Raw genomic sequence first — 19811 nt, forward strand, 5'->3', positions numbered from 1 at the left:
TGAGAGGAGCCTAAAGTATTTTCCCCGGGTACTCAAATCTTGTTCATAAGATATGCTAAGAGTTGCTTCTGTACTGTCCCCATTGTAAATATGTAATGGGTAAAAATCTTTGTAGGAGATGGATCCAATAACTTACCTAAACGCATAAATTTTGCAAGGAAGAAGTCTAGTTAATTAGCTTTAGCTGCATGATTTAATTTTTCCCAAGGACTTGAGAGAGTTGTCTACTTTCCTCCATGAAGAAGTAAAAAAGTCGTTGATCTAATAATATATATTTTATTTTGGCCAAGTAATTGTTCACATAATACAGCTTCTAATAACATCTTGTTGATGTTAACATTCTATGTTTGGACCTCTGATGGAGTATTATGTTGCTGGTGTTCTTTCTGTTCTAGTTCTTGTTGCTGTTCCTCCTGTAGAGGTGGCTGCTGTTGCTGCTGCAGTGGCAGCTGCTGTTGCTCCTGCAGTGGCAGCTGCTGTTGCTGCTGCAATGGCTGCTGCTGTTGATGTTGTAGTGGCTGCTGTTGTTGCTGCTGTAGGTAAAATAGATGCTGTTGCTGCTGCTGCAGAAATTGTTGTTGGAACTGAAACTGTTGCTGGTGATTGTATTGTAGTTGTTGTTGCTGAAGCTGTTGCTCATGCTGAAAGGATGGTTGTTGATGGTAATGTTGTTGCAGTTGCTGCTGATACTGCTGCTGCTGGGGCTGTTGCTGCTGCTGCTGTTGCAGTTGCAGCTGCTGTTGTTGTAGAAGAAACTGCTGTTGCTGGTAGTAATAATACTGCCACATCTGATTATATTCGCTATTTTGCATATGCCCATACTGCCCATTACTTTGCATTGGATATTGAGATGTCTGAGAAGAAGCATGAGGAGCTGGCAGTTGAGACTGAGATGCAGTGGCAAAACTCTGTTGCTGCTTGTTTTGTGTAGGCCAGGCATGCTGCGTTGGTATATTAGTTTGAGCAGCTGCTGCTTGGTACTGATTTTGTGCTTCGCTGCTTTGCTGAACTTGTGTATTTAGAGAAGGCAAAGGCTGACTAGAATAACCTTGGGGTATTTGGGGATCCATTTCAGCCTGTGAGTACTGTTGAGGAGACTCCTGCCGCTGTTGACGCGGTTTTCGCTGTGAATGCTGGCCACGAAAACCAAATTTAGAATTTCTATGAAATCTATCAGAATTATTCTTTTGACGCCAGCTTCCACCAATATTTGCAGCAAACTGTGGCTGTCTGAGTGCCTGTGTTGGAATAAGATTTTGATGGCTCATTGAAGATGAGGAATTAACCACTTCAATTTCAGTTCTGGCAGAAGCTTGAGTATCTAATAGGCCGTACAAGGAAGCATCTGGACTAGCATTACAACTGCTCTCTCTCATGCTTCCATTTGACACACAGGTTTCTTCAGGAGCTTCCCGCTTGTGAGATGTAGAGGGAACAGAATCTGGAGATGTATCATTCTGAGTGTTCAAGGAGAGATTCTCCAATGAAGGTGGCTTCATGTCATGTTCACACTGTTTCTGAACATCATACTCTTTTAAGTATTCTTGAGAAGCTTGCACAAATTCAGTTCCGTTAGCGACATTACTAACTAGGTCTACGGATGAAACATTTTGTTTGTAAGTATCTTCTCTAGGCTGCTTGGAAACTTCTTGAGATGCATGTTTAATTCGTATTAAATCCAAAGATGACACACTTGGTTCAGGAGAATCTCTTCGCTGCTGAGGAACTTTCAGAGATAGCTGTTCTCCTTGTACTAATGGCACATTTGGTTCGGGACTATTGCCTCTGGGCCATTCAGAAACTTTTGGAGATTCCTGTTCTAATCTTTCCTGTAAGCTGTTATCAGCTTCACTTGATTGAAGTTGGTCAATGGTAACCGACTCAAACTGATTATCATTATTGTCTAAAGATGGTAGTCTCTCTTCTGATATGTTAGTTGGAGCCTGGGTATCAGGACTTTCAGTTGGTGACATTTTATCGTCTTCTAAAGGCAGCTGGATCAAGAGGCCAGAACTAGAATCAAAAGTTTCTTCTCTTACTTCCTTAGCCAGTTTCAAGGCTTTTGCATCGGTAGTTGGGTGCTTAGAAGAAGCTGTCCTTAGAGAGTGTGGAAACAATCTTATGTGCCGGTTCCATGCCCTTGTTAAATCATGGATGGTTCCACAAAGGTCAACAAACTGCAGCCACCATATTTGTAACAGGTGAATTTTGATAAAAAAATTTATAATTTTTAAATTAGGAATACATGTAACAAGGAAATTGTACAGCATTGCATAAATATCTGAGAAATAACTGCATGAAGCGATTTCAAGATAGCTATTAGGTAATGATCTAATCCTACCAACTGATGTAAAGCTAGCATGCCCTTGTTTTTTTTTTTTTTTTTTTTTTTTTTTTGTATTTAGGGATTGGGAGGGTAAGTGATGAAGAAATGGGTTTGCTCAAATGAAACACATTAAACTACAGCACATGGAAGAGAAAGATACATACTCACAAACCATGAAGATATCACACTTCCTCCCCAAAAAAGAAAAAGAAAATAGAAAATTTTGCCACTTCATACTATATTGCCCATGAACAGAATAAAGGACACTGCAGCATATACTGAGTTAAAAGAGAGATTTTGACCTCTAAATATAAGCTTGAAATATCCTCCGCATCTTTCGCATCCAGTCCTTGAGATACACCTGGCCCTTGAGATATTGCATTAGCTATAACAGACTCTACCACATTTATGTGCCTTGGCCCTTCATGCATCATTGTGAAATTTATCAGCTCCTGGAAAGTAACAATCAAGCATCAGAAGCAATACCAACTTTTTATATAGTTTTGGCACTGTAACATGATTGTCACCCTTACTGCCTTACACAAGCTTTTGTAGGGTTATAAATACTCCTGTCAATCTTTTGTTCTTCAAGATTTAAAAAATATGTAATAAAAAAAAAAAAAAATGAAAACTAGGCATATAGATACTTTGATACTGACATATAGTCATTGTTTCCTACAGGTGCATTGATTTTGGGAAGCAATGATATGATTAGATGGAAAAGACGAGAACCTTTAGAAGTAATTTGCAGTTAGGCACATGTTTGATGCCGTCCACTAAGATATCTCTGGCAGCATCTGCACTACCAGTACTCTGTAAACCCAAAAAAAAGAGTGAAAATCATTGATCATATGGTCCATATCTGATATCAGCGCTGCAGCGCATCTCTATCAGCATTTATTTATGTAGAATTAATAAATAAAAAGTAACAGCACATATTTGCAAATTAAAGGAAGCAACATGGAAAGAAGTTTAAAACACCAAACTGGGAGTTATGTATTTACTCCTCTTCAAGTACACTTTTCTTTTTATTATCAAATCAACAGAATAGAACTTATTGTTCGGTGAATCAGTATCTCACACATAAACAAGCACACCACGGTCACAAATATAATGTTCAAAGAGTATGACTACGATCTTTCTGTGAGGCAAAAAGAAAGACTGGTTCTGGGGAAACAGATAAATTATTGCAAGCAAACAATTCACCCCGAGAAATCAACATATATATATATATATATATATATTTTTTTTTTTTTGTAGTAATAAAAAAGTTTTTGATAACTATAAATATAAACTTTTAAAATTAAACTAAAACTAGAAACAATACACATGTTAATTGATAAGATTCAATGTTGAAAAGTTGGTCTTGCATAAATCACCTACCGTATATGTAAGCCGAGAAAAATGAACATATAAAATGGGAAGAGAATGCAACATTTTCTTCATAGCAGCCATTTCTAGTGCTTCTTTATATACATTAGAAGCCGCTTCAAAATTTCCCTGGCAGTGTTGGAATACAAAAGCACATAAATTTATTAGTCTACATCAAGACAACATATTTAGTAAAATTTTCCTTTTGAATGATAAAACTTAAAAGAGTGGATTACACACCAGCCGCTTTTCCATGTTCGCCTTCATTTTAGCATTTTCCACAAAGTTGGAATCTGAGTCTGCCTCACACTTCAGAAAAGAGGCGCGGGCCCCAAACACATCTCCTATTTGCTCCTTAAACCTGGAATTGAAAAGATGGATCACTGGGACTCCCTGCAATGAACATATGAGGAGGGCCATAAACATCTCTAGTCATGTATAAAGCAATCGAGTCAAAGCATCCTATGAAAACCAGCAATCAAGCAAGTTTCAGTGTTTCATTATCTTGTTTTGTAGTTAGTATGAGTAGTAGGTAATCGAAAATTTATTAAAAAGTGCAAAGGCGCATCTCAGGCACAAAGGAAGTATACAAGATATACACCTAACCAGAAAAAGAAAAAAATATCAAGAAAATCACGAGTGGCTACAAACAAGTATTCCGATTTGAAGTCAATCTGCAAAAATGATATTCAAGTTTTCCTCAAGCATATTCACCACAAAATACATCTAGTATAACATGTTCTTATTAGCATAAAAAAAAATATTCACATTGTTCAATATATGATTTCAGTGTAAAATGTTATTTCACTCAAAAAGCTAAGATAATAAAACTACACTAAGTAGTTTGGGTGGTCCTAAATTAGATTGTTTGGCAGGTAGCATATTCCCACCAGGACTGGACTAGGAAAATATGTCTAGTAATTTGATTTCTATATGTAAGTTAAACCCAAAATATCTCCAGTAATTTTTATAACTTCTATTTTTTCGCATCTTGCATAAAATTATTCACTCATATTTTGATTGTGTCCCAGGACATTAATTAGCGGTTCTTATAAACCATGATCTCAGGATACAAAAATATCAAAACATTAATTTTTTTATAAGACTTGAAGCAGCCAAAGAGTTCCTTCTAAGCATATGACTTTTAGCAAAAGAAGACATGTATACATATTTCCAAGTACAATGGAGCTTTTCACTAAACAGGAACACCACATTTTACCTAAATCATTAAAGAGCTTCTATGACTTCTTGCGCAAAAGAAGATTTAACTTGTGCTTGTTCATGACTTGAATTGCCCATTAATTTTACAGGTGAAAAAGACGGTCACAATTTCGAATTTAAACCTTTTAACTTGTCATACTTGTTCATGCCTTGAATTGCCCATTAACTTTTACAAGTTAAAAAGACGGTCACAATTTCCAATTTCAACCTTTTAGTTTAGAAGCCAATTCCATCACACATCAATATTGTTTTTTTAATGAATAATAATTTATTAAGAGAAAAAGGCATAGCCCTTATACACAAAAAGAATACATGAGAGACAACCACCATAAAGGTGTCTAAAATCTAGCAAGTTAACAAGATCTACAAGATTTGAAGAGGAGAAATTAGGAACAAAGACTTCTTTTTTTTGATAAGTAATCGAGAAGTTTATTAAAAGCATAAGGCGTCCGTACGTACACAAGAAGTATACAAAGAAAAAACCCCATCAAACCCCACCCACCCAAAAAGAAAAACACCCCCAAAACCTAACAGAAACAACCAAGAAAGCCCCCCCACAAACACCCTAATGCGACACAAAAACCACCTGAACCCCCACATAAGGACACCCCCCAAAAACTGCGCACACCGCTAAAATACAATAGCCTTGCCTTAAGTAATCAAAATTAGAACCAAGACTACTGCCCAATGTGAGAGAGATCTTAAAAAAGAGGGTTTTAAACAAAGCACATTGGACTTGCAGTTCTCAAAGAGGTGCTGATTTCTTTATCTCCAAATGCTCCATTACAAATCACTATTAACCCTTCCATTTTAAGATATCCCAAGAATTGTCTAGTTGAAAAGTAAATAGGGCCAATCTGGACAATATTTAGGACATCCTAAAATAGAATAATTAGAGATAATATCTTAACATAATCTTTGCTTTCTTTGACGTGTAGAGTCAATTGGAAATCTTGGAAGTTTTCTCGAGTTTTTAGGAAGGGTACTTGACAACGAATGGCTTTTTATGTAAAAAATAGGGCATTAAATGAAGTCCCCTTAATCCAATTGATTTTGGGCTAATACAACCTGTCAAGTAAGAGGTGGTGAGTCAGGTAGTTGATTTAAATCCAACAATGTACATCTTAATTACCAAATAGAAAAAGAAATTGATGTCCTGCTATGAGTTGGATTTCTTAAGGTGGACAAACAATTCAGGATAGATGGAGTAACTAATAATTAAATTGACTTTAAAAAGGTTAGCTCACCAAAACTAGTGTGGAATGTATTCTGTTTGGGATGCTACTCAAACACTGAAACTCTTAAATCTCCCTTATGGAAATGCCTCCCACTCTCAATCCCCGAGCATATTCCCGTTCATTCCATAAGGGTTTCAGTTTTTCATTATGCAAAGATGGGGCATTACTCCAAAAGATTTCCTGGAATATTAGATGTTAGTACTTATGGATTTGTTGTTATTAACATATTAAGTTTACTCCTAGTAATCCTTTTATCAGAATTTTACATCACAAAATATAAAGTATAAACTATTACGTGTTTCATGTATATGCCTTACTCTCCCTCTCATTGTCTTTCTCTCTTTGTTTTTTTGGGGCATATGAGCTCTAGTTCAGAGGTGTTCCCCCCCCCTCCCCCCAAGAATGAGGTGGAGGGTGAGGCTGTAAGTTCAGGACCTACTGGGAGCATGTGTAACTTACAAATAATAAATAATTCATTTTCATTTCTTTATCATGCACAATAAAGTTCACATTTTAAACTACTATGAAGTATGCTTTTTGACAGCATAAGAATAGTAGAAGCTACGATATGTCGCATTACCTAATTACAGAAAAGGTGAAATGAATAACATATGTCAGTTTTCTACTCATTCCATCCCTAAATGATAGCACATTTTCTTTTGTGGCTGTCCCAAAATATTTGTCCATTTCCCCAAAAACAAGAATAGCTTTCTACACTTCCAAGGCACCAACAACCTTTGTCAACTGTGTTTATGACAAGAAATATGATTGCTTTTTAAGTTTTCAATCTAAAATTACAGGGTGATATTGGAAAGTTGAAATATTCAGGTAGGATGGTTTCCTCAAGACCTGCACATTTTCAAGTAGGACAGTAACTTAAGGACATGGAATAGTAATTTGTTAGACCAGCAGCAAAGTAAGAAATGTTTGTGCAGTAGCTTTATAATTTAAACAAAAACTAATGGACAAAATTACAATGAAATTAATAAATTTGGTGCAATGGAAAAATATAAGTATGTTTATAAGGAACATACTTTCAAAAAAATTAGTGTTGATCGGTCCATAGCATGATTGGCTATTTCTCTTCCTCCCTTAGATTCCATGAATTTCACGTAACGCATCCAGAATTCAGGATAACCGGCACAGGGAATCAAGCACCTCTCATAAAGTTTAACAGCCTATCAACATAAGAGAAAATGTTTTAGACATCCTAAGAAAAAGAGGAGGGGGGGGGGGGGGGCACAGAAAGGAAACATGCATAGTCCAGTAGTCCAGATAAGCACAAGGATAATTTAAAATGATACCCAGTCAAAATCTCCTTGCATCTCAACAAAGTCCAGATAGCAATGCCAATTATCCATTTGGCTGGCATCTAGAGGCTTGACATGGAAATAAGACCTCCGAATATTAGCTTCAAAGCAGGAAATTTTTTCAGCCAACTGGCATGCTTCCTTGTATAACCATTCTCCCACTAACAGATATTTCTGCAGTGCTTTAGATCTTGCAATGCCAGCAGATGAATCCAATAGGTCTTTTACGATTGAAGAAATCTCGTCATTCTTAAAACATATTGACACTTTGTTATCAAGCACAGGCTCTGCTTCTAATTTTTCAACAGCAGAAATGCTCTGGCATTCCATCTCCTTTTCCAAAAAGGCAACCAACTTCTTAAAACTGAAGATAAATGGAACTAATATCTGGTAAGTACACAATTTAAATGGACAAACAAACATAAGAAAAATGCTTGTAAAACGTTGGGCTGGAATCACAATAAAAGAGTAACCAATGAGAGATAAATTCAACTGCAAAGAATACATTATGGAAGATCTTGACAACCATGAAACACAAAGTCCTTACACAAATACATAGTACCACAAAATACAAGTGGTCACCAAAGAACCAATCAATCTATAAAATTCTGTATAACTCCCTGGTGAATTGCTAACAAGAATCGTCCAAACAAGCCCAATATATCACTTCAGTTACAATTGGTACAATTGGCATGGTTTAAGTATCTCAGATACAACTTGACAACAATCAATAAAGTCAATATTATATAAGTTAAAAATTGGAAAGGGTCACACATCGGGTAATTCTATTCATCACCCTCTTTGGTGAATGGAGATTGGTTGGGAAACTACACCACATAGGCATGGGGGGAGGGGGACGTGATGTATCACATTACTCACCAGACGTTACTTAACCCACACTTTGGAATGGTCAAACGAGAGGGGGGTGGGGAGCGGGGGAGAAAAAAAAAATAGAATAGACAAATAGGTGTGCAATCTCTTTTTTGGGTAACTTTTTTTTTTAACTTTTTTTTTTTTTTTCAGATAAGTGAAGGCTAGGAAATTCATTGACCTACTCATTGAATAATAAAGATATAGACATAAACCCATTACATATCCAGTACATTACTCATTTTCTTGACTAACATAATAAGCTAAAGCCATCTTCACTTTCTATGCTAATAGTTTCTTTGTTCTCTATTTATCCAACCCAATTACATGATGGTTCAAAATGAGAAATAGTTATCAATCCAAAGGTTTCTCATAATTAATCATTGCAATTAATTATTTGGACGTTTTTCGTTTCTTTAGATAAGCAGATATTGCTATTGAAAGATACACGTAATAAGGGATCCACTATGTATCCTTTAGTTTGCACAACATGCTAGCAGTATCAATCAGTCCATCATGACATACTGGGAATGTTTTTACCAGCCCATTTCACAGCTGGGACATCTATCACGATTAATCGTAATATGATTTATTTGCAACAACCTGCTTTGGGTCTTCAATTTATTTGAATAGGATGATGCCTTAAGGTCAACTGGAAGAAGAGGTGGACTACTGCTTCTTTTGAGCTCTTTGGTTGATCATGGCAGAGTTATTAAAATAAGACTGACTACATAATGTTAGTGCATGGAAATTCCTTGGCATACTTGCAGCAAATGAAAGGGATCATTTTATTTGGTTTGTTCAGTCGTTCATAAAAAACGTGATAAGAGTATGAAAAATAACAATCATACTTGTAATCAGGAACATTCTTTTAAAAAGTTTTGTTAACAACCTTTTCTCTTTTCATAGCTCATACACTTTGAGGTACCTTAAGTAATTAGGAAAAGCAAGAAATATACCAATCATAATAGTGATGCAACTTCCTGCTTGGGAATCGCAGAGCTTGCATGTAAATGTGTGCTAGTGAACTCCATTGCTGCTGAGAAAACTCAAATTGAATGTATTTGTCCCACAAAGTATGGCACGAGTAATCTTTCCCAACAAAGGACATGCCCCTTTGAAACAATCTAGTAGAAAAAAAAGAGGAAACCATCATTGTCTTTGAATGGCTATATACGTCTCATTAATCAAGAAGATCCAATGTATTGACAAGTACAGCATGATGAGGAGAATAACATTTCAATTGCAAACTTATCAAAAAAACATTTCAATTGCAAAACATGCAATTACTTAAAAGTAAAAATAATAGTACACAATAAACAAAGAAGCACACGTATATATTGTGCTTTGATTAATAGATATTGTTTAAACCATTGAACAACAGGAGAAATATTACATAGACATTAGGTTATATATAATGCTGTCTTATTACTACTTTTTAGTGTTAGCATCAAGTGAAACTCGCAATGGTCATTACCCTAAACTCACCAAGAGAAAACCCTAACATGATTTAAGTTATTGGTGATAAAGTAGACCATTTCTATCCTGCCAGGCCTACAATAAGTACAGAAATAACATGGCGTATCAACTCAAAACATTAAATAAGGGTTGTCCAGATTATACATTGAAAGGGGTGGCATTTGCAACATGCTGCCTAATCTCTTGAAAATGTGTTTATTTGATACAACTTTGTAGTGGAAAGCTTAAAAATCTGGAGAGGCTTCATTCCTAAAGCCCACAAATGATAACAAACATGATTGTGAACTTTGTTTGAATATTTAAAAAAAAAAAAAAAAAAAAGAACCTCCCTTTAATAATGGTTAGGAAGAACCATATTAATTAGAATCCTTTCCAATTTCTTGGTTGAAGAGTGAAGTAGCATGGTTAAGCTTCCTAGATTATATTCATATAACTGAGAACTCCAAGAACATCAATAATGCATGTCGCACAGTATATACAGCTAGCAGTTCTTATGGAAGCTAACTCAAGTCTCCTGATTATTGAGATTACCTACGAATATCAGATGGATCCTCAAAAACTGATATACTGAAGCTACAGAAATCAACCCACACACCAACAGAGTACGGTGCTGATTGGACAGCTCGTTCAAAGATTTCAACAACCTTGTCAACAGTGCATAAGCGTGTCTTATGCTCAGCGTACTTCCTCCAGTATCCATGGCATAAGGGAAACTCAGACAAGAAGGAGTCATAAACTAAGCATATTTTTTGAATGTCATCCTGCAGTAGTTGCAACAAATATCTCATTTGCAGTCAGCTAAGAACTAATCTAGGAGCAGCAAAAATCAATAATTAATAGTAACTGAAGCAATAGCAGTAAAGTTGAAAGTGTAATCAAAATGTACCCACTAGAGCCAAGTCATCCTAATAGAGTTGTATAAGAACTCTACCCGTAGAGCCAAGTCATCCTAATAGAGTTGTATCTTTACAAGAGTAGTGTCCAAGTGCACACGATGTGCAAAAGAATTCTACCCCTCAAGGAGAGTAAAGAGAGAGAAGACACAGAATTGATCTTGTGCAAGTATAGGAGTGTCATTTCTGTCAAAAGCTTGCCTATTCCTCTCCATCCACATAGTTCTAATCAAACACATAGATAATGTTCTAAGAATCTTGTCTCTATTCTCCAAATATCTCAACCCATTAGTTTTGTTAGAGACCTTGGCATCACCTGATGCACAGCAAACAATATGAAAGTCAACTGCCACATCTCACTTGCTACTGAATATTTGAAATGGGAAATGGTCCACCAGTTCGTCAGATCTTATGCACATGCAATTCATAATGAAGGAATCTATATTCATCAAAATTTTCAACTGTAAGGATGGCATGACGTACAACACTTTCTTCTTCTATTTTTTTTCTTTTTGACAAGCAAGTTGAGTTTATTAAAAAAGAAGAGCGTCTTCAAACACGCCTGATGTATATGCAAGAGCCCCTCCTAAAACTAAGATTTAATGAATAAAGAATTTCCAAAAGGAAAAATATGGACGACAGCTAAGAAATTGTCCACTTGTATAAGTGGTAAGCTCCATTCTCTTGAAAATCCAATTGTTCTTTCATGCCAGTGTATCAACATTAAGCTAAGCGGGTCCACATTCCGAATCAACCCCACATTTACGAAGGCCATACACCCCTTTCAAGCAAAACAATCTTAGGAGGGGTACAAGTAAATGACATTTCCTTCCTGGGAACTCTAACCGCCCTCCCTCTCCAGAAGCATATAGTATTACAACCTGAACTTCATGCTTCTAGTGTGAAACCAATCCGGAGATACTTCAAATAATAAATGGACAGAAAAGTTGTTTTTCACTTCTTCCATGTGTTTTGCAACATGGGCTTGGGATTCTGTATAGGTTACACAGGTTGCAAATGATCATACAAGCGGCAATGAGTACCATTCAGAGGAGATCATTATGATTTCCTCTACAAGGGTTAGAAACTCAACAAAGAATTTGAGCAACACCTTTGAACACAAATCAAAACAAATATGCAAAAGTATCTAAACTCTGAGATGCCCGTTAGCTTAGCTATAAAAACTAGAAAAGAAGTTATTCCATAGACCTATATCTATCTCTGTTCACTTTCTTGCATTCCGAAAGCAGAAGCTCACTCCCTTGAGCGCCATTCTCAAAGTAAACCTTCATTTATCACTCTTATATGAAGTGGGATTAACTTATCACTACTCATCAATAACTTAATGTCATTTCTCAATCACAAATTCATACATACACATATATTTATATAGCTAAAGCTGGAAATTTTCAAACATAGGACAATTAACAAGAAAAAAAAAAAAAAAAACCCCAGAATAGAAGAATCAAACAAGATTCTGAAGCGTGGGCATGGGACTTACAGGATACAATTTCTCAATCTCTGAAATAAGCGTTGTCCACTCTTCAAATTCTAGTGATCCTTTAGCAATACCTTCATCAATTTTGAGCACATCAAAACCAACTGCACAAAAAAGCAACGTTTCAGCCCAATTGGACGAGCTTTCGAAATAAGAAATTTCTTTTTTTTTACCTGGAGACTCTGATTCCATGGGCTGAGCCTGTGCAATTGGGACCAGAGACATCAACAAAGCCTCTTTTGCTTTAGGGTTTTCTGAATTGCGATTAATTGAGGAGGGTTTTGAGTTTTACTTGTTAATTTTGAAAAAGTTTTTTTTTTTTTTTAATCATTTAAAAAAGAAAAAAAAAAAAAGCTTGATAAAGTGAACAAATTATTTTATATAAATAAATAAGAAATAAAATAGGCGTTTATTAATCAAATTAATTGACATGATGATGAATTTAGTAGCAGAGGCAAATGAAAAATCTACACCTATATTCGCCTTTTAAGTGGCATTCAACAAGCTCGTTCAACTTTCCTTCTTCTTCTTATTGTGTTGTTTTCATTTTTCTTTGATTCAAACCACCCAAATTAAAGCCAAGTATTGGTTGGTAGTTACTCTTTTATCAGCATGGGGGATGGGGCACTTGTTTAATTGAAGCCCCCTTTTTGTTTTTTGAAGGTATGAAATGAAATAAGGCTTCCTCATGGTTCATTAATTAGAAATAATGGACTATATATGGTATTGGTGTTTAGTGCAAGTATTTTACAAAGATTCTCAACTATTCTAGAGTTCTGGCATGCATTTCTATCTTAATTGTGTTAAATCTATTAAATTAAGGTCTGTCTTTAAAATATATGATACCCATTTAATAGATCGAATTTTTCTTTTCTATTTTATTTCAAATGTTTTCGGCAGGAGATAGCCTAGGGGGGACCTGGATCCTATCCAATCCAAATGGACCGAAGGGGAGCCGGTCCTCTTTACAACAGGGGCAAAATTATCCAAAACATTTTTTTGGACAATTTTGCCCTCATAATAACAAATACTGGATCCTATCTAGTCCATCTGGATGAGAGAGGATCCAAAAAAAAGCGCGGGAGTGAGAGGGAAAGTAAAGAACTATGAGGTGGAAGATGTGGTGCTTAAGGCCAAAATATTAAAGGCTTGTTTAATTTGCGAAATAAACATCTAAAATTGAATGACTGTCATTCTATTAGAATATCTATTCTTCTTCCTACTATAATACCCATTCCGCTAATTAAACGGGTCCTAAAAGTATAATAATCATTTTTAACGATTCTCACCCAAAAGAATAAATGTGGTGTGTTGTAGCTTTAAAATGGTGTAGCGGTAGCCCACAAAAGCACACCTGCCGGCTGCCAGTAGCCCATGATCGAGTCAATCAGTTTTTTAATTAATTAATTTTGGTTTTTTTTTTTAAAAAAAAATTTTTTATCCTATTTTATTGATGTAAAATAAAGGATTAGTAAAATAAGATAAAAATAAAATAAAAGTGTAATATATAATATTACTAAGAAGAAATCAAAAAGGTTATTAAAATTATCATGTTAGCAAAATAAAAAGTGTGATAGGTGGCATTATTCTTTCTTTCTTTGTAAGCATTTGGAAAACGCAATTAATCAATCAATGATATCTTGGAATAAGAAAATTTTCATATGGGCTCATTTCTAACGGGAAAAAAAAGGATGGGCTCATTTTATGACCCAGCCCAATTTTTCCTTACATGTTCGACCCTCCATGAGTGTCAAATCTCAAATTCCAACCCCAAAATAGAATCCAATTTCTTCTAGAATTATGCACATCAATTACATGATTTTTTGTTGTTGGAATAATTCTATTTTTAAACAAGGATAAAACGTCAAAGGCGTTGGATAGGGTCTTTGAGGAGACGAAAGAGCCTCCTCATAGGCGAGAACAAGAGGGAGAAAGAGGAAGAGGGGAGTAAGGGGGGAGGGAGTTGATTGTTTATGTTTTTCTTAAGAAAGAGAGTGTTTTGGAGTAGTCGGTTGCTTCTACGATCTTATCAAAAATAACAAAGCTTACGAATAGTTAGTAAGGAGAAAAGAGAGAGGCAATCTTCACTATTTATTAGTCAGAATTTGATATTGCCTGAACTAAATCGCGTATTAGGTTTGAATCGATGTGTGACATATTTAATTAAATAAGTTAGATCCTTTGATCCTAATTGCTTAAGGATGGCTTAACATGCAAAATATTTAATTGAAATAATATGTGAATCGATGAAGTCAGGGTTCAAACTTAAGACTTCTGACTCTGATACTATGCATCTTAAATCATCACTTATCTCAAAAGTATAAGCTAATTAATAACATTTAATCAATATTTTAACACACAATTATAGCAATAATAATACACAAAAACATCTTCTTTATTTATCTCACAACCTTCTTGTTCCAATCATAGATTATTTCTTACAACTTAAAGAAATTTCTTCATTATTGTTCCTCTCATCTGTTGAATGAAAGATTATTCTATAATTCCCTAGTGGGTTCTCAACAGAGACTAGAGGGGGGATCATGGATTCCCAAACTACCCATGGTTGTGTTCAGGAGCAGGTGGAGGATTGGAAGCCTCTCTTAGCATCCCATATTTCACATCATGTCGTTTAACACTCAGATTAGGCTTCGGCTCGAAGGAAACTTCTTTTTCTTTTCCATGCCCATCTGTTGTTGCAACAAGCTTTCTGGCGTCTGCAGGAAAAGTAGCAACGACAAGTAGCACAAGGGCCACCAAAAGCAATTTTTGACGCCCTATTTCCATCTTGATTTTTCTCTTTGATTTTCTCATTCCCATGGGCCCCTTTAAATGAAAACTAGCTATCCCTATTTAAGGAATGATTTGAATTTCAATGGTTGTCATGTTCTTTTGACTATCGATTGTAAATAATATATAGTTGAAGAGATAAATTAGGACATGCATAGTATAAAAATAGAATATTATGAACTAAAATGAAGGAATTTGTTACAAATGTGCCATCTAAATGCAATCAACTCATTATTATCTCATAATTATCATAATGATAACATGTTAGTATAAACCAATCATGGTATTAGTTCTTATTAAAAAAAAAAAAAAATCAAACAATTTCTTCTAGAATTATGCACATCAATTACATGTTTTTTTTTTTTTTTTTTGTTAAAATAATTCTATTTTTACGAACCTAATTATATATGGTGGAGTCATGAGAACCACTAGATTTCAGATATTACCATTTTTGTTTTACTAAACAAATTAAGAACAACTTTACAATTCTCTCTAGTTTTAAAACTAGAACACTTGCAGAAAATCATCTACCACACAACTACTGCAGAAAAAATGCAGAACCCACAAACCAATCCCAACCCAAAACCACAAACCTGCAGTGCCAAAAAACTACAAGTTACAAATCTGCAAAATCATAGCAGAGAAACCAGCCACAGATAAACTCACATTACAACAGAGGGAAAGGTAAATTTTGCATGGCCAACCACTTTCAGAATGGGGATTTAGAATTTGTGAAACCCAAAAAGGCACACACTATTGAGAAGCATTTCTGGGCATAAAGATGTAAAAATTGAAATTGGAACTATCTTGGTGCCAAAATTAATTATGATGTCAAAAGAGGACTAAGCCAATATGTGGCTTGCAATTGCAAACAAACAAGCAAATTCAGAGAGAAAAGTACTGGAATTTGAACAAACCACTGGGGAAGAAGCCCTAAGATGAATGGCATCCCAAAAAACCACAATCAATTACAAACCAGATTATCAATACTGTTTATCATTCTTCAAAGCTAAACAACAGATACTGAAAGAGGACTGAGCCAATATGTGGCTTGCAATTGCAAACAAACAACTGGGGTGCTTGAAGTGTAGAATGACATCTTAGTCAGTGAAATTATTAGCTAACTCAGAGAGAAAGGCCTGGAATTTGAACAAATCACTGGGGAAGAAGCCCTAAAATGAATGGCATCCCAAAAAACCACAATCAATTAGAACAAACCAGATTATCAATACTATTTATTATTCATCAAAGCTAAACGACAGATACTGAAAGTTGGTCCTTGTTTGGACTGCATTTATCTCTATGTAAATTCAAAAACTAAAGAACAAACTAGCAAAACAAAGCAGAAACCTGAAGCCCCAGAGATGCACACAAGGGCAAGGCCATGGTAGCAGCTTAAGAGCAACAACAGCAGTTAATCCTCTCCTTTACTTCATTCTCCTGCTGATTCCATCTCTCTTGATTCCACACCTTCTTCCGACTTATGTTCATGTACTGCAGCATCTCTGATCATCCCAGGAGCACTTGCATCATTTTCATTCTTAAGTGTAAATTCTATCTCATCGAGCTCTTTGGTAATTTGGTTCAACATTGAAGCATCCTCGGAGACCTTTTCATTGATGTGTATGTCCCTCCCCTCCTCTTCTTCCTTCTCACTATCAACCTTTTCTTCTTCACAGCCATGGCAATTTACAATAGAATCTGGAACTCTCCTCTGCAGAGAAACCCCATCCTCCTCCTCCTCATCCTCATTATTGCCTTTTTCCTCAGAATAATCATCAGTAGCAATTCTCCCCTCCATTTCTTCATTCTCATTATCAACTTTCTCTTCTCTCACGGTCACATTTTCAAGAACAAGATCATTGGATTCTTGCTGAGCAATTCCGCAGCACTTCTGATAATCAGCTCGCATTTCAGCATCCATCTCTTTCGGTATCTCCTCCACTTGTTCCTTCTTGAAGCTTTCAGTCTCCGCCAAAGAAACCGCATTCCCATTATCAAGAGAAAGCAGAATTTCCATGTGCAGAGAATACTTATCATCCTCCTCCTCCTCCTCCTCCTTGTTCTCATTATCAACTAATTCTTCTTCACGGAGAAACCAATTTGCCATATAATCCAGAAGTCTCCGCTGAACCTCAGCCTCCCTTGCAATTCTCCGAGATTGAACTTCACTCTCCAAAGAAGAAACCTCACGCGCCCACCCAGTACCCTGCTTCACAATATGATCATCAATCAAATTTGCTTCATTCAACTTACAATCTTCACTCTCCAAAGAAGAAACCTCACGCGCCCACCCAGTACCCTGCTTCACAATATGATCATCAATCAAATTTGCTCCATTCAACTTACAATCTTCATTCTTGAACCCCCCTTGATCAATCCCCGCCATCAAAACTCCACTCTCGGCGGCTTCTCCTTTCTTACCATTACAACCCACGAATCTTTCTTCCAAGATCTCCTCATTATTAACTTTTGTTTCTTTACTGCCACGCCAATTTTGAATATAAAGCAGAAATTCCCGGTGCAGAGAATACTTATCATCTTCCTCTTTCTCCTCCTCCTCCTTATTCTTATTATCAACTATTTCTTCTTTAGGGAGAAACCAATTTACCAGAGAATCCAGAATTCGCCGCTGAACCTCATCCTCCATTGCAATTCTCCGCGATTGAACTTCATTCTTGAACCTTTCAGTCTTCACCAAAGAAACCTCAACCTCATTCTCATTATAATCTTTTGCTTCTTCACGCGCCCACCCAGTACCCTGCTCCACAGTATGATCATCGATGGAATTTGATTCATTCTCGGTGGCTTCTCCTCTTTTACCATTACAACCCACGAATCTTTCATCCAAGATCGTTACGCTCTCCTTATTTTCTTCGTTCTTGCCCCCTTCAGTCAAGAATTGATCAAAAAGATGGCCCATCAAATCAGAAACAACAATAGGCGCAGTATGATCTTGGATAATAGTTCCATCTTCTTCTGTCTGATGACCGATGCCCGGTGACAGCGCGTGAATGGGATCCTCACCTGCCATGGACAGTCCTGTAAAGAAACAAATGAAGTTTATGAATACAAAGAGACCTGAAACGCCCAAAGCAAGATGACCCAGAAACGAAATAACACAAAAGAAAGAAGATGGAAATATAATTGGAGTTCCAAACTTCCAAAGAAACTAAAGCCTTACTGTTTGTTATTGCTGGTGTTCTTGAGAGGGAGAGAATATGCGAGAGTATGTTTATGAGTTGAGAGCAATGGAAAAATATAATGGGGTTGGCGGGTGAGCCTTATAACGACTAAAGTTGGGGGCATTTTGGGGAAAATATAGTTACTGTTCACGTTGGAATCCAATAGCAAAAAAGGGGCGGCCAAATCCACCCTCCATTTTTTTTTTTTTTGTTTTGAAGGCAAGAAATGAAATAAGGCTTCCTCATGGTCATTAATTAGAAATAATGGACTATATATGGTATTGGTGTTTAGTGTAAGAATTTTACATAGATTTTTAACCATTCTAGAGTTAGTGGCATGCATTTCTGTCTTAATTATGTCATATTGGGTCGATACAAGTATGGTATAATAAAGAAAATTTTCGACCAATATTTAATTAGTAACAGTGAACCATTGAAATATCAAGCTTACAAGACAAAACCAAATGCTAGCTAGAACAGAAAACAAGAAACACAATAATACAACAAATCCAAAAATTAAGAACTTGCAATTGCAACCTCACCCAAAAGATGGTGATATTTTAGATGATAATCACAGAAAATGATAACACATGTGGCATCATTGGTTGCAGAAAAAGATCCTCAAAAGAATAAATTGAAATCTATAGAAGAAAATTAACATAATAAAAAGCTAACAAATACATATTTGCAACAGAGATCAGATGGTAGTGCATGTTTGAATTCATCACAAAACTGCAGTAATGATGGTTAGATAGTCATTGAGAAATTTTCTCTAAAAAGAAAGACTAAAAATAAGGGGAAAAAGGTAAGGACATAAACGTCCATGGAAGACACCCCATGGCCGTGGATTAGCCATTTCCCATCCACTTCCCCTCCAAATCTCATTCCTTGGTTTATATTGCATATTATAATCTAAGGGCATAGTTGTATTTTAATAAATTTAATAGGGGTATACCCGTAATGCTTTAATCGTTTAATTTAATGAAAAATTTTAAATGAATGGGCTTGGTAGAGAATAGTAGGGTACGTTTACAAATGAGTGGTAGTTTGATGAGAGTAAGTATAGTTTCTCCTTCTAATTTTATTCAATTTTAAGAGTTTGTATATTTTTATAATTTTCAGATTTTAGGGGTTGACAGAAATTTGAATGCATTAGATTTTGTTTTGGGTTTAATTTATTTGTTGTTTTCATTAGTTATTTGGTTTTGGGCCTTTAGTAGTTAAAATGCAAAGAGTCCAAGTCCATTACTTTAGGGTTGGGCATTAGAAGCCTATGAACATGGATTTTAATGGTTTTTTTTTTTTTTTTTTTTTTTCCCCTTATGATGGTTAAATTAAAAAAAAAAAAAAAAATTACTATGAAATTTCAAGCAACCCATCTCGGAGGTGTGATGATGAGAAAAAACTATGTGCGAAGCTCTATATTTGTTTTTTTTTTCAACAATTTTGTTTCAAATTCCAACCGATATTGAATCTGAATTTCATACAATGTTTCATAGCCACGTCAGCCTTTCAGTAATCAGTAATATAAAGGTGGTTGGTTTTTAAGATGAAAAACATTACTTAAACCTATAATGGAAGCAAAGCCACTTGGCAAATGAATATGAAATGATTTGTCGTTTATAACTTC

General features: G+C 35.7%; 2 protein-coding genes across 4 annotated transcripts; both read right to left on the reverse strand.

Moving 5' to 3' along the window:
• Positions 1-243: 243 nt before the first annotated feature.
• Positions 244-12491, reverse strand: PRP39-2 (Tetratricopeptide repeat (TPR)-like superfamily protein). Of its 3 annotated transcripts, XM_059581560.2 has the most exons (11): positions 12380-12491; positions 12210-12310; positions 10347-10576; positions 9296-9463; positions 7461-7830; positions 7191-7334; positions 3938-4090; positions 3710-3826; positions 3059-3139; positions 2629-2778; positions 244-2177 (listed from the first exon to the last, which is right to left on the reverse strand). In XM_059581560.2, exons 1-11 carry the CDS (start codon positions 12429-12431, stop codon positions 342-344), a joined length of 3402 nt encoding a protein of 1133 aa, XP_059437543.1. In that variant the 5' UTR covers positions 12432-12491; the 3' UTR covers positions 244-341. The 3 variants fall into 3 exon arrangements, with proteins under 3 accessions (XP_059437543.1, XP_059437546.1, XP_059437545.1); XM_059581563.2 differs by lacking the exon at positions 10347-10576 and having other exon boundaries at positions 12380-12489; XM_059581562.2 differs by lacking the exons at positions 3710-3826; positions 3938-4090 and having other exon boundaries at positions 12380-12490.
• A 3696-nt stretch (positions 12492-16187) lies between these two features.
• Positions 16188-18237, reverse strand: LOC132170549 (uncharacterized). The gene is made up of 2 exons (XM_088512311.1): positions 18181-18237; positions 16188-18038 (listed from the first exon to the last, which is right to left on the reverse strand). Exon 2 carries the CDS (start codon positions 18028-18030, stop codon positions 16429-16431), a length of 1602 nt encoding a protein of 533 aa, XP_088368437.1. The 5' UTR covers positions 18031-18038; positions 18181-18237; the 3' UTR covers positions 16188-16428.
• Between the last annotated feature and the right edge of the window lie 1574 nt (positions 18238-19811).

This window comes from Corylus avellana, chromosome 1 (assembly GCF_965113065.1).
Source record: "Corylus avellana chromosome 1, dhCorAvel1.hap1.2, whole genome shotgun sequence".
Taxonomy (NCBI): domain Eukaryota; kingdom Viridiplantae; phylum Streptophyta; class Magnoliopsida; order Fagales; family Betulaceae; genus Corylus; species Corylus avellana.